Here is a 13681-nt window from a genome sequence, read left to right on the forward strand (position 1 = left end):
ATGGCTCACATAATGCGCGCCTCCTTCCCTCAAGGCGGGGGTGAGATTTTTAGCGATGATTCATCCAGCAGTACTTTCTCTCCTCTCTTTATATGGGTTCTGTTATACATGTCGTACTGAAAAACACTTTCAATACATTATTTGTCTCGTCACTTTGGAATTTTTTTTTCTGACATCAACAAGGAGCTGACGATCCAATAGATGATTTTACCTTTCGTTCGATGCACTTTTTTTTTGTTTAATAATAATTCTTTTTAGAATTGCAGTGGGATAGTGGAGAAATAGGGAAAAATCGTGTTTGAAAACAAATTTGATACTAGAGGAAGCATGTCACGTCTATCGGAATATTGTTCACTGAGGATATCACTAAAGTATCGATTGGATTCGGAGTGCAATTCAATACTTTGAAATTTCAACTGCTATCGTCTGTTACTTTGCAAATTAGTGGAAAAATGGATATTGTTAACTGGACAGTGAATAATCATTATTGCAATAATTTGCAATGTCACAACACTGGGATAGAGAGAAAAAGCTTTATTAGTAGGAGAGACAGCATTGAGTTCGGGTAAGTAAAAAAATAGGAAAACGGTATTAGTATTTAATGGTGAATAAAACAATAATCCAACGAAAAGGGACAAAATCGACAGGAACATCAGAAGTTAGAACGAGAAGGTCAAGAGTCGTCAGAAACATTGGAATAGCTCCCTGGCTTTTTAGAAGAAAAGGTCAAGAATCGTCAGGAAGATCAGCAAAAAAGAGTATTAAATTTAATGATGAATAAAACAAAAATCCAGGACAGCAAAACGCCAGTTACGAGTCTCCCAGTCTTGAGTCTCCCAGTCTTTTGGGATGAAAAGGTCAAGAATCGTCAGGAAGATCAGCAAAAAAAGAGTATTAAATTTAATGATGAATAAAACAAAAATCTAGAACAGCAAAACACCGGTTATGAGTCTTCCAGTCTTTTTCGAAGAAAAGATCAAGAATCATGAGGAAGACCATCAAAAAAGGTTATTAATATTTAATGATGAATAAAAAAATTGCCAGTAGAGGAATCACCTCTATCGTATCATTGTTCCCCAAAGATATTTTCATCATATCAATTGCATTTGGAGTAGAATTCAGTACCAAGTTACACTGGCATATTCCCTTACTTAACAATGTAATGGTGAAAATGGATATTATATAGTGTTGAGAGTGAATATTCATTATTAGTGTTATACCCGAGGACAGAGTAAAGCAATGCAACCGAGTTAACGAATCAGCAATCCGAGAAACCATCTCGTGGTTTGGTGTACAGTTCCGCTTTATACATGTACTTTGCAGTTGCTGAACTGCACTCGCAATCCTCTTTCTCTATGGCTTTATACTGCCGAATGACAAAAGCGTTTTGTTCGATGAACAGAACTCGGTGTACGCTTACATGAACGTGAATCCTCTACCTATTTGTGAGGCACACTTTTGTGCAGTGAGTAACACACAAGTCCCTCTCTCTCTCTCTCTTTCTCTGCTATATATTTTCCACCCATTCTGTTTCTCACTTAAGCCAGCAGTCAAGCTTTCCACTGATGGTTTACTCGCAATTGTTCAGTCTTCACTATTTTTCATACCCAACTAGTGGAACTGATCTGCCGGAAAACCGAGTCGAATATATACTTTCTTACTTCTTCCGTTGTGCGAAGGGAATTTTTGCCTCATATTTTTCGTTTCCTTCCTCTTTCACAGGGGTTTTATATTCTTCGTTTTCTCTCTTTCTCTAGCTTCTGGAAAAATTTGTTGAACTTTTAGATTTAGAATATAAATTTTGTTGACCATTTTAGGTTCAGGATTAAAGAATGTAGATAAATGGATAAAAAAATAAAAATATATTATTTTTAAGTTAAAGGCAAGAGAATGATAATATTACCTTTTTGGCGAGTCCTTTGGTAAATAATAACTCGAAGCAGTATATATAATATGGACTTATATATAGATACACACAGTGGACGAAGTTTATACGGATAATAACTGGGTAAGTACCGACATGCGGGGGTTTTGTGCGCGTATAGAGAAACTGGAAATTGGAAGCCGCGCGCTTGATCCCGTCGTTTACGATGAATCCGCTTTATTTACCCCGCACGCTATATTCTCTCAACAACTTTGATTCTCTTTTTTTTTCCTTTTGTGAATATATATTGCTCGTGATTTTTTTGCCACAATCAAATTTTCTGTTTAGCTTAAATCGATATGGGGATATTTCTAATCGAAAAATATTTCTGCACTTCTCTTCAAGTGCTTTCCATTTTAGTTAGTGTTTTTTTTGTTCGGTATCTTTATTTTTTTCCCAATATCTGAATTTTATCAGATGGTCATCAAATATTAAAATTTAATTTCCGTCATTTCAGAGTATTTGGAATCCAAAACGGTTTTTATTTTAAATTAATAATGAATGGAAAATTTTTATTTCAGAAGAAGAACTGATTGGATGTGGCATTACCTGTCTTTTTGGATGATATGGTCAAAAATTGTCAGGAAGACCAGCAAAAAAGTATTAATATTTAATGATGAATAAAAGAAAAATTCTGAGTATCAAAACAACAATCGGCAGGAAGACCAGCAAAAAAGTATTAATATTTAATGATGAATAAAACAAAAATCCTGAGTATCAAAACAACAATCGGCAGGAAGACCAGCAAAAAAATGGTATTAATATTTAATGATGAATAAAACAAAAAAAGGTGGTTTATAATTTCTAATTTCCATACCATCGAAATATGAACCATTTTCTATCAATTCTCGATAAAAACATTCCTGGTGGTAAAAAAATTAAAAAATTGCATGTCTGCGGCTTTTGGGAAAGAAGAAATAATAAAGAATTGGTCAAGGGGATCTTGTGACCTAGATCTAACATGACTGAAATTAGCCACAAGATTATTGCACATGAAATTTTGTAATTCTAATTTTGTGACAGTAAATTACAAAAGTAAGTTATAGGCTCTAAAGTCATAAACTCGAGGAGCGTTCACTGAAAATAGAATAAACGCGCAGAAGGATGAAAAAGGCATTCTCGCGAAAACGACCTTGTCGGTATAAAACAAAGCAGAAATGGAATTTGCTCTCCGAATAATGACCACCCACGTGATTCCAGGTTTCGTTTTCAAATTCTGAAAAAGAATTATTTTTTATCCTCTTTCTAAATGTACCGGGGAATTTTGTTAATTATCGAAGAAAGTTTTTGTGAGTCGCAGTTTTGCAGAGCAAAAGAGAATTAGGTATGAAATTGAAAAATTAAAAAGTAGGAGACTTTATAGCATTTGGAAAAATTGGACATCGAAATTTTTTTTAAAATAAGCTGAGAGATAAATGATGATATTGAAAAGTGATAAGATAATAAATACACGAAAGGCGCCTTACTACTTAATGAGCCATGTACGGTAATGTAATGTAGCAAGTGTGGATGAGGTAAGAATAGACTATGACGGATGTCTCTCGTCGCTCGTAAAAGCTGTTCCGCTAAACGTCGCATTCTATTACAAGTCACTCTCTACAAACCTTATAAATATATCTACACTACATAACAGATTGAAAATGAAAAAGAATTTATCGCTTGCCAACGTGAATTCATTTCCATTATTTGTCACCAGACAAGATTGGTATTAATGATTGTAATTTTTGATGGAAATTTTGTCCCCCTTCACTAAAGTGACAGAAATTATGTCCACAAGCTTGTTTACTTTGTCATAACAAATATTCCCCTGTTAATAACTCTTCAAATTTTCTCCAACATGGACACGTAGAAAAATTTACTTTCGCCACTCAATAATTTACATTTGCCACGTCAGAATTTACTTTCGCCATGCAAAAATTTACTATCCCCACGCTAGAATTTGCTTTCGTCAATCAAAAATTTACAATCGAACATTGAGTCGAAGAGTTTAAAATTATCAAAACGAAAGTAACAAAAATCAGGAAAAAAAGTATTAATATTTAATGATGAATAAGAAAATTATTTTCACTAATAATAACATTTTTCAAGGAAGTTCAAGTTTTTAAAAAAAGTTTTTATAAAATTCTAAGCAAGAATTCAATTATTTTTATAAATAATAAGATTCATCGAAGAATTTCAATTATTTTTAAAACTATTTTAAATTAATTAATTGGAAAATTCAATTATTTTTACAAATAAAGTTTTTCGCAGGCATTCAATTATATGTATTTAAAATAAAAAAAAAAAATTCATTATTTAAAACAATGTTTATAAAATTTTTTATAAAAATAATAGAATTTTATTGAAATGTTTATAAAATTCTTATAAAGAATCCAATTTTACATAATAACAAATTTTTTTTTAAAAATTCAATTCTTTTGAAACATTTTAATAAAATTTTTTGCAATAATTCAATTATTTTCATAAATAATAATTTCTTTCTCAGGATTTCAATTATTTTTTAAAATTGTTATTAAATTTATTGCAACTATTCAAATATTTTCATAAATAATAAAAGTCATCGCAGAATTTCGATTATTTTTCAAACATTTTTACAGGAATTGCTCAACAAAATGTAATAATTCTTAAAATTTTAATTTCAATTCCTCAAAAAAATCAATTATTCAAAAAAATGGTTTTTTTAAATTCTTTAAAAGAATTCAATTATTTTCAAAATTAATAAAATTCTTCGCAAAAATTCAATTCAATTGTCGTCAACATTTCAATTATTTTTATAAATGAATAGCAGAATTTTTCGACAAAATTCAATTATTTTCAGGAATTTTGATAAAATTCATTGCAAAATTCTATTATTTTTATAAATGACAATATTAATCACAAGAATTCAATTATTTTGAAAATTAATAAAATTCTTCGCAAAAATTCAATTATTTTCCAAAGACTAAAAAAAAATTCTTCAACATTTCAATTATATTTATAAAGGAATAACAAAATTCTTCGACAAAATTAAATTATTTTCAGAAATTTTAATAAAATTCTTTGCAAAATTAATTTATTTTCATAAATAATAATATTCATCAGAAGAATGCTATTATTTTCAAAAATTTTAATAAAATGCATGGCAAAATTTCAATTATTTTTAAAACTGTTTGAAAATTCTCTTGAAAATTTCAATTATTTTAATAATTAACAAAATTCTTCTCCGAAATTCAATTATTATTAAAAATTTTAATAAAATTCTTTAAAAAATTTCAATTATTTTCATAAATAACAATATTCATCACAAGAATTTAATTATTTTCAAGAATTTTATAAAATTCATTACAAAATTTAATTATTTTCAAGAATTTTATAAAATTTTTCTACAAAATTCAATTATTTTCAAGAATTTTATAAAATTCATTACAAAATTCAATCATTTTCAAGTATTTTATAAAATTTTTCTTCAAAATTCAATTATTTTCAATAGTTTTATAAAATTCATTACAAAATTTAATTATTTTCAAGAATTTTATAAAATTCATTACAAAATTTAATTATTTTCAAGAATTTTATAAAATTCATTACAAAATTTAATTATTTTCAAGTATTTTATAAAATTTTTCTTCAAAATTCAATTATTTTCAATAGTTTTATAAAATTCATTATAGAATTCAATTATTTTCAAGAATTTTATATAATTCATCACAAGAATTCAATTATTTTCATAAATAAAAAAATGCTTTTTTAGGAATTCAATTATTTTGAAAAAAAATTTAATAAAATACCACACAGATATTCAATTATTGTCAAAAATTTTAATATAATTCTTTGTAAAATTTAATTATTTTAAAAAACTTTTCGAAATTTAATAATTTCCCATATTTTTTATTTTCATAAAATTCCCAAACAGAATTCAATTATTTAAAAACATTTTAATATAAAAATCTTTGTGAGAATTCAATTCCTTTCATGGATAATAAAAATTTGTTATGAATTTAATTATATAAATTAGAATTTACATAAAATTAGTCGAAAAAAATCAGTTATTTAAAAATTTTTATAAAATTCTTCTCAAGAATTAAATTATTGTCATTAATAATTAAAGTAATTATTGTTATTAATTATTAATATTTGAATTTTTTCAAGAATAATAAAATTCGTTGCAGGAATGCAATTTATCATCAGGATAAGAAAGAAGTAAATATATTTTTGATGAAAATTGGGATAAAAGTCAGAAAACTAAAATATAGAATGGAATTTTTGTCAGTTTTGTAAAGTGTCTAAGTCGAGTTTTTTTGGTCGTCAAGTTTATTTTTTCGATAGCCACTTTTTTACTTTTTTTTTTTTTAGTTTGAAACAAGGTTTAAAATATATTAAATAATAATAAATATAATTATATAAATTATTATATTTATATTTATATTTATTATTTTTATTATATTTATATTTATTATTATATAATTTAATTATATAAATAATAATAAATATATTATTATTAATTTTAAAAAAGTAACCTTTAAGAAAAAAAAAAAAAAAAAAAAAAAAGTCTGCAATAATCTAACAATTAAATAACTTCCACTAAATTGCAAAATTTTTTGTGAATTTATATATCCCATATAGGAAAATCCAAAAGGAAAGTTCCCCATTGATATTTTTTTTATTTCTTCTGCTCTTGTGGCATGTAAATTGAACTCTTTAGATATTTTTTTCCATTATAAAAACTGTCATTCTTCTATACACACACATATACATATATAGAGAGGTATAGCTGTGGATAATATACAAGAGATGAAATTGTGTATTATATTCGCTCTTTACCTCTTTTTCCCCTTTCTCGACCATATTTCCCGATGAAAAATCAATTTTCTCAAAGGAAAGATGAAAAATACTGCTCACAAAGGTTTTAAAGGAAAATAAAGATTAAAGAAGTGTATTTCGGATCGTTAAACATCTTGACGAAACACTTGGTTGTTCATGTCAATTAATCTACCGGTCTTCCGGATCTGGCGAAGGTCCAACCCCATCCGGAAATTGGGTTCACCATCCCCAGATGCTTCAGGAACTTTGCTCTCTGGTGAGCAATTTACGAACACTCATAAAAATTTTGACTTGTTTATCGTACGAGATTGAATGAATTTTTTTTTTCACAGAATAAAGAAGAGAAAAAAAAATGACAAAAATGATTAAAAAACGAAAAATGTAAAAAATATTGTAAACCAGAGAGAAACTTTGAAAACCATTTTTATGCGCAAAAAACACAAAAAAAAGAGACGAAATCATTTTGCAAAAATTTAGCAATTATTTTCCCAATTATTTTGCAATTATTTCGAAATTATTTTGTTAATATCTTTGCATATTCAATTTGCTTTTTAATTTTTCAGCAAACACTAGAAAAAAAAAGAGAATTTGTATTTATATTTCTCTCCATAATTTCATTTCACCAATTTTCTTTTAATCAACAAAAATTTTTTTATGTTTCAGGTAAATCAGAGTTTTTTGACTGAAATGGAGAACAGTGATGTTTTTTTCCTACCCGAGAAGCTAATGCAGTGAAATCGTAACTACTTTTTTTTGCGAAATTATTATTTCATAATAGAGAAAAAAAATGTACCCATCAATTTAAAACCGCGCATATTCTTTTTAAATACTCTAAATTTTTCCTTTTAATTTCTTTTTTTTTTAAAGTTTGAAATAAAATTTTCTTCTTCGCAAAATTGGATTAAATAATTTTATAAGAATGTTATTTTTCTAAATAGAGAAATGGGTAAAAAAAAATTATAAAAATTTTATAGGTTGATCTAATCTGGAAAAACATTTTTATGTTATTCCGAGAAATTGAATTTTTTTTAGTATTGAAAACACAATTTTTGTTGATGAAATTTTTTTTCCAGGTTTCATCAAAAATTTAAATTCAGAAGACCTTAAAATAAAATGTATATATAGTTTATATTTCTTTTTTTTATGTATTACTTTCTCTGGGTTTCATCTAAAAGTTGCGAGTATTTTAGAATTTTTTTTATAGTTTAAATTTTTTTTTTTTTTATAAATTGTGAAATAAAATTTTACAATTTTTACAAACGTTGTAAAAGAATAATTATTTTTGGATAATTTTTGACAAATTTTTTTTACTTTTTTATTAAGTTAATAAAATTAAAAAAAAATATTCGAAATTCTAATTTTCAATATCTATAGTATTTTCATAAAATTTCGCGAAAGAATTCAATTATTTTAAAAAAAATTGATAACATTCAATTATTTGCATAAATAATAAAAATCATCGAAGAATTTCAATTATTTTTAATTCTACTTTAAACAAAATTAATCGAAAATTTCAATTATTTTCACAAATAAAGTTTTCCACAAGAATTCAATTAATAAATAAAATAAAATTTTCATAATATTTATTATATTTTGAAAAAATAAATTATTTAAAACAATGTTTATAAAATTCTTATGAAGAATTCAATTATTTTCAAAAATTACAAAATTTTTTACAAAAATTCAATTCTTTTAAAACATTTTTAAAAAAAATTTCGTATTAATTAAATTATTTTTGCATAGATAATAAAATTGATCGCTAGATTTCATATATTTTTAATTCATTTTTACAGGAATTGCTTAAGAAATGTAATTATTTTTAAAAATTGAATTTTAATTCCTTAAAAAAATCAATTTTAGTTAAACAAATGTTTTTTTTTAAATTCTTTGGAAGAATTCAATTGTTTATAAAAATATTAGAATTTTTCACAAGAATTTAATTATTTTCTAATACTTTATTAAAATTGTTCAAAAGAAATCAATTATTTAAAATACATTTCAATTAAATTTTTTTGAAATAATTCAATTATTCTTTTAGATTTTAATAAAATTCTTTCCAAAAATCAAATTATTTACATAAATAATTCTTCGAAAGAATTCAATTATTAAAGATAAATAAGAAAATTATTCCGGAATTAAAATATTCAATTATTTTGAGGAATTTTAATAAAATTCGATGTAAAATTCAATTGTCTTCATAAATAACAAAATTCGTCAGAAGAATTCAATTATTTTCAAAATTAATAAAATTCTTCACCGAAATTCAATTATTTTTAAAAGATTAAAAAAAATCGTCAACTTTTCAATTATATTTATAAAGAAATAACAAAATTCTTCGACGAAATTCAATTATTTTCAGAAATTTAAATAAAATTCTTTGCAAAATTCAATTATTTTAATAAATAACAAAATTCTTCTCTGAAATTCAATTATTTTCAAAATCTTTAATAAAATTCATGGCAAAATTTCCATTATTTTCATAAATAACAAAATTCGTCAGAAGAATTCAATTATTTTAAAAATTAATAAAATTGTTCGAAGAAATTTAATTATTTTGAAAAAATCTAAAAAAAATTGTCAACATTTCAATTATCTTTATAAATGAATAGCAAAATTCTTCGACAAAATTAAATTATTTTTAAGAATTTTTTAAAATTCATTACAAAATTCAATTATTTTTAAGAATTCTATAAAATTCATTACAAAATTCAATTATTTTTAAAAATTTTATAAAATTCATTACAAAATTCAATTATTTTTAGAATTTTTTAAAATCCATTACAAAATTCAATTATTTTTAAGAATTTTTTAAAATCCATTACAAAATTCAATTATTTTTAAGAATTTTTTAAAATCCATTATAAAATTCAATTATTAATTTTCCTAATTCACCACAAGAATTTAATTATTTTCATAAATAATAAAATGCTTTTTAGGAATTCAATTATTTTGAAAAAAAAATTTAATAAAATTCCACACAGACATGGAATTATTGTCAAAAATTTTAATTTGAATTCTTTGTAAAATTTAATTATTTTTAAAAACTTTTCGCAATTCAATGATTTTTAATATCTATACTATTTTCATAAAATTTCCAAAAAGAATTTAATTATTAAAAATTTTTTTTGTAAAAATCTTCCTATGAATTCAATTATTTTTATGAATAATAAAAATTTCTCAGGAAATTCAATTATTTAAATTAAAATTTGCATAAAATTAGTCGAAGAAAATGAATTATTTAAAAAATTTTTATAAAATTCTTCGCAAGAATTAATATTTAAATATTAATATTAAATATTAATATTTAAATATTAATATTAAATATTAATATTTAAATTCTTTCATAAAAAATAAGTTGCAGGCATAAATAAAAATAAATAATTGCAGGAATTCAATTTATTTTGCAGGATTATAGAAAGAAGTAAATATTTTTGATGAAAATTAGGAAAAAGTCAGGAAAATAAAAAATATAGATTGGAATTTTCGTCAGATTTGTGAAGTGTCTAAAACTAGTTTTTCTTGGGTCGTCAAATTTAATTTTTCCATAGCTACTTTTTTTTACTATTTTTTTTTTTTTAGTTTTAAAGTCACTTTTTGCTACTTTTTAAAAATTAATTATCGAGTGCGAAGTCTAAATATCAGTAAACACAGAATCGAAACACAAGAAAAGTGTAAATCGAAACTTAATGAAAAAAAAAAAAAAAAAAAAATTGATTCTCACAACCCTCGCCTTTATTCTCTCGATATGAGAAGAAGAAAAAAATTGTAAAAATACATTATCAAGTTGTTTATCGAATGTTTTGTCGACTCCAGTGTAACCTTATCGTAAAATGTTAGTATGAGATACAAGTTTCATGACTCCCAGTAGTCGGATGAAATAAGAGTCTCGGGAGTCACATCAGAAGCGTAAATCGCGACGTTTACTCTTTTTTTTCTCACTCACATACTTTACGACACAGTTGTTCTCGTATTATCCTTTGGTTTTAACTCTCCACTGTCAACCCGTTTATTATTACGCACATTGCAAAAAAAAAAAAAAAAAAAAAAAAAAAAAAAACCAATGCTTATAAAATGAATAAACAACTATTTTTCTTAAACTTCCCTTTTCATTCTCCCAAGCGTAAAGTTTCTCAAATTATCCTCAAGAACGTTAGATAGAGAGAGAGAGAGTTTGTCGTGGTAATTTTTTTTTTTTTTTTTTTTTTTTTTTTTTGAAGAAGTTGAGGAACATCCCTCGGGCAATATTTTCGGTCGTTATGGCGTTGAGAGTTGACTCAAGGCTAAATCGTTTCTATATAGTATACATATAGTGACCGCAATGGCGATTACTATCTCTTGTGCCTTCATATTTTCCTGTGGCGAAAGCACAAGAGGCTAGAGAGAAAGAGTATAGTGGGAGAGCTTTTCAAGAAGTCACTCTTATCTCACTAGAGAGATAGCAACTCACCTTCCACGTATATAATGACCTCACGCTGTTTAGTATGTTTATACTTTATGATTTTTTAAAAATAAAAAATTAAATTTTTACTGTAAAAAATAATAATCAGAATTTTATTTTATTTTAGATTTCTTTCGATGAAATTGGTCCAAAATCTATTGTTGAGTTCAAATAAACTTTATTAAGCCGAATTTTTTTCGACTAATTGATTATTGAGCCGAGTATTCGAGTTAAATTTTTATTCATCAAAATTTTTGTCATGAAAAAATTTATTAAGGTAAAATTTTTATTTAGCTAAAATTATATTTGACTAAAATTATATTTAGCCAAACTTATATTTAGCTAAAATTATATTTAACAAAAATTATATTTAGCCAAAATTATATTTAGCTAAAATTATATTTAACAAAAATTATATTTAGTCAAAATTATATTAAGCCAAAATTATATTTAGACAAAATTATATTTAACAAAAATTGTATTTAGCCAAAATTATATTTACTCAAATTTATCTATAGCCAATTTAGCTAAACAGACAGTTAGTAGAATATAACTTAAGCTAAATATAAATTTAGCCAAATATTAATTTAGATAAATATAAATTTGGCTAAATATTAAACTGTTTATATATAAATTTAAGTAAATATTAATTTTGGCTAAATATAAACAAAGTTAATAAAAATTTGGCAAAATATTATAAATTGGCTACATATAAATTTAAGTAAATATAAATTTGGCTAAATATGAACTAAGGTTAATATAAATTTGGCTAAATATTAAACTGTCTTATATAAATTAAAGTAAATATAATTTTGGCTAAATATAAACAGAGGTTAAAAAAATTTGGCAAAATATTATAAATTGGCTACTATTTTAATAAAATTTTCCAAAAGAATTAAATTATTTAAACAAAGTTTTAAAAAAATTTCACAGGAATTTAATTATTTACCAATTTTTTTTTTATAAATTTCTTCGAACCAATTCAATTATTTTTAATTTTTTAATGAAGTTTCTCGAAAGAATTCAAATATATTCAGAGAATTGAAAAAAATAGTTCTGAAAATTTAATTATTTGGAAAAATTTAAATAAAATTTTTTAAAAAATTCTATTATTTAAAAAAATGTTGACAATGTTCTTTACAAGATTTATTTAATAGAATTGCAATTTTAATAAAAATTTTCTATACAATTCAATTATTTTTAACACCATTTTTTTAAGAATTCAATTATTTAAAAAAATTTGAATAAAAATCTTAGCAAGAAATCAATTATTTTCAAAAAAAAAAAAAATTCTTCGAAGCAATTCAATTATTTAAGAAATTATAATAAAATTCTTCCCAAGAATTCAATTCTTTTCAAAGATAAACATTTTCACAAGAATTCAACGATTTAAAAAATAATTTAATAAAATTCTTCGAAAGAATTCAATTATTTTCAATTTTTTAATAAAATGTCTAAATGCAAATTAATTATTATCAAAAAGTATTAATAAATTCTGAGAAATTCAATTATTTAGAAAAATTTGAATAAAAATCTTAGCAAGAAATCAATTATTTTTGTAAAAAATAAAATCCTTCGAAGCAATTCAATTATTTAAGAAATTTTAATAAAATTCTTCCCAAGAATTCAATTTTTTTTTTCAAAAATAAATATTTTCCCAGGAATTGAGTTATTTAAAAAAAATTTAATATATTTCTTCGTCAGATTTCAATTATTTTCAATTTTTTTTTTAAATGTAATTTTTCGATGGATTTTAATTATTTTCAAAATGTTTTAAAACATTTTGAGGAATTCAATTATTTAAAAAAATTTGAATAAAAAATCTTAGCAAGAATTCAATTATTTTCATAAAAAATAAAATTCTTCGAGGCAATTCAATTATTTAAGAAATTTTAATAAAATTCTTCCCAAGAATTCAATTCTTTTCAAAAATAAACATTTTCACAAGAATTAAACAATTTAAAAATAATTTAATAAAATTCTTTGCCAGATTTCAATTATTTTCAATTTTTTTAATAAAATTTCTTAATAAAAATTCTTCACAGAAATTCAATTATTTAAAAAAATTTTAGTAAAATACGTTTCTAGAATTTAATTCTTTTCATAAATAACAAAATTTATCGCAGAATTTCAATTATTTTTTATACAATTTTAAATAAAATGATAAAAAATTGAATTTTTTTTTTCAAATTCGCCGAAAAAATTCAATTATTTTTCAAAATTTTGATAAAATTCTTCATAAAAATTCAATTTTAGGAAATATTCAATTATTTAATAAATTATTTATTTTTTTTATTTAAATAATTGAATTCTCGATGAATTTTCTAATATAAATAAATTGATTAAAAAATGAATATTGTACTTAAAATTTGTATTAAATTTAACAAAAAATTTCACCTGTAAATTATAGCAAAAAATCAGGGGAAAACAAAATTAAATTTTTGTATGGCAACTCTTCTCTCAGCTAAGTTGATATTTGGCTAAATTAGTGTTTCTCTAAATATTTCATTTACTAAATT

At 23.2% G+C, this 13681-nt stretch overlaps 2 protein-coding genes across 4 annotated transcripts in view; both read left to right on the forward strand.

Annotated features, from left to right (window-relative positions):
- LOC122505240 (venom metalloproteinase 3-like) overlaps window positions 1-914 on the forward strand; it is a 67610-nt gene extending 66696 nt beyond the window's left edge. Inside the window, exon 14 of the mRNA XM_043616735.1 lies at window positions 795-914. Within this exon, the coding sequence (XP_043472670.1) occupies window positions 795-914 (120 nt within the window). The remainder of the gene's footprint in view (window positions 1-794) is intronic.
- LOC122505215 (fat-like cadherin-related tumor suppressor homolog) overlaps window positions 1-13681 on the forward strand; it is a 535247-nt gene that overhangs the window by 41798 nt on the left and 479768 nt on the right. The window lies entirely within an intron of this gene.

This window comes from Leptopilina heterotoma, unplaced genomic scaffold, assembly GCF_015476425.1.
Source record: "Leptopilina heterotoma isolate Lh14 unplaced genomic scaffold, ASM1547642v1 Lhet_350, whole genome shotgun sequence".
Classification (NCBI taxonomy): Eukaryota; Metazoa; Arthropoda; class Insecta; order Hymenoptera; family Figitidae; genus Leptopilina; species Leptopilina heterotoma.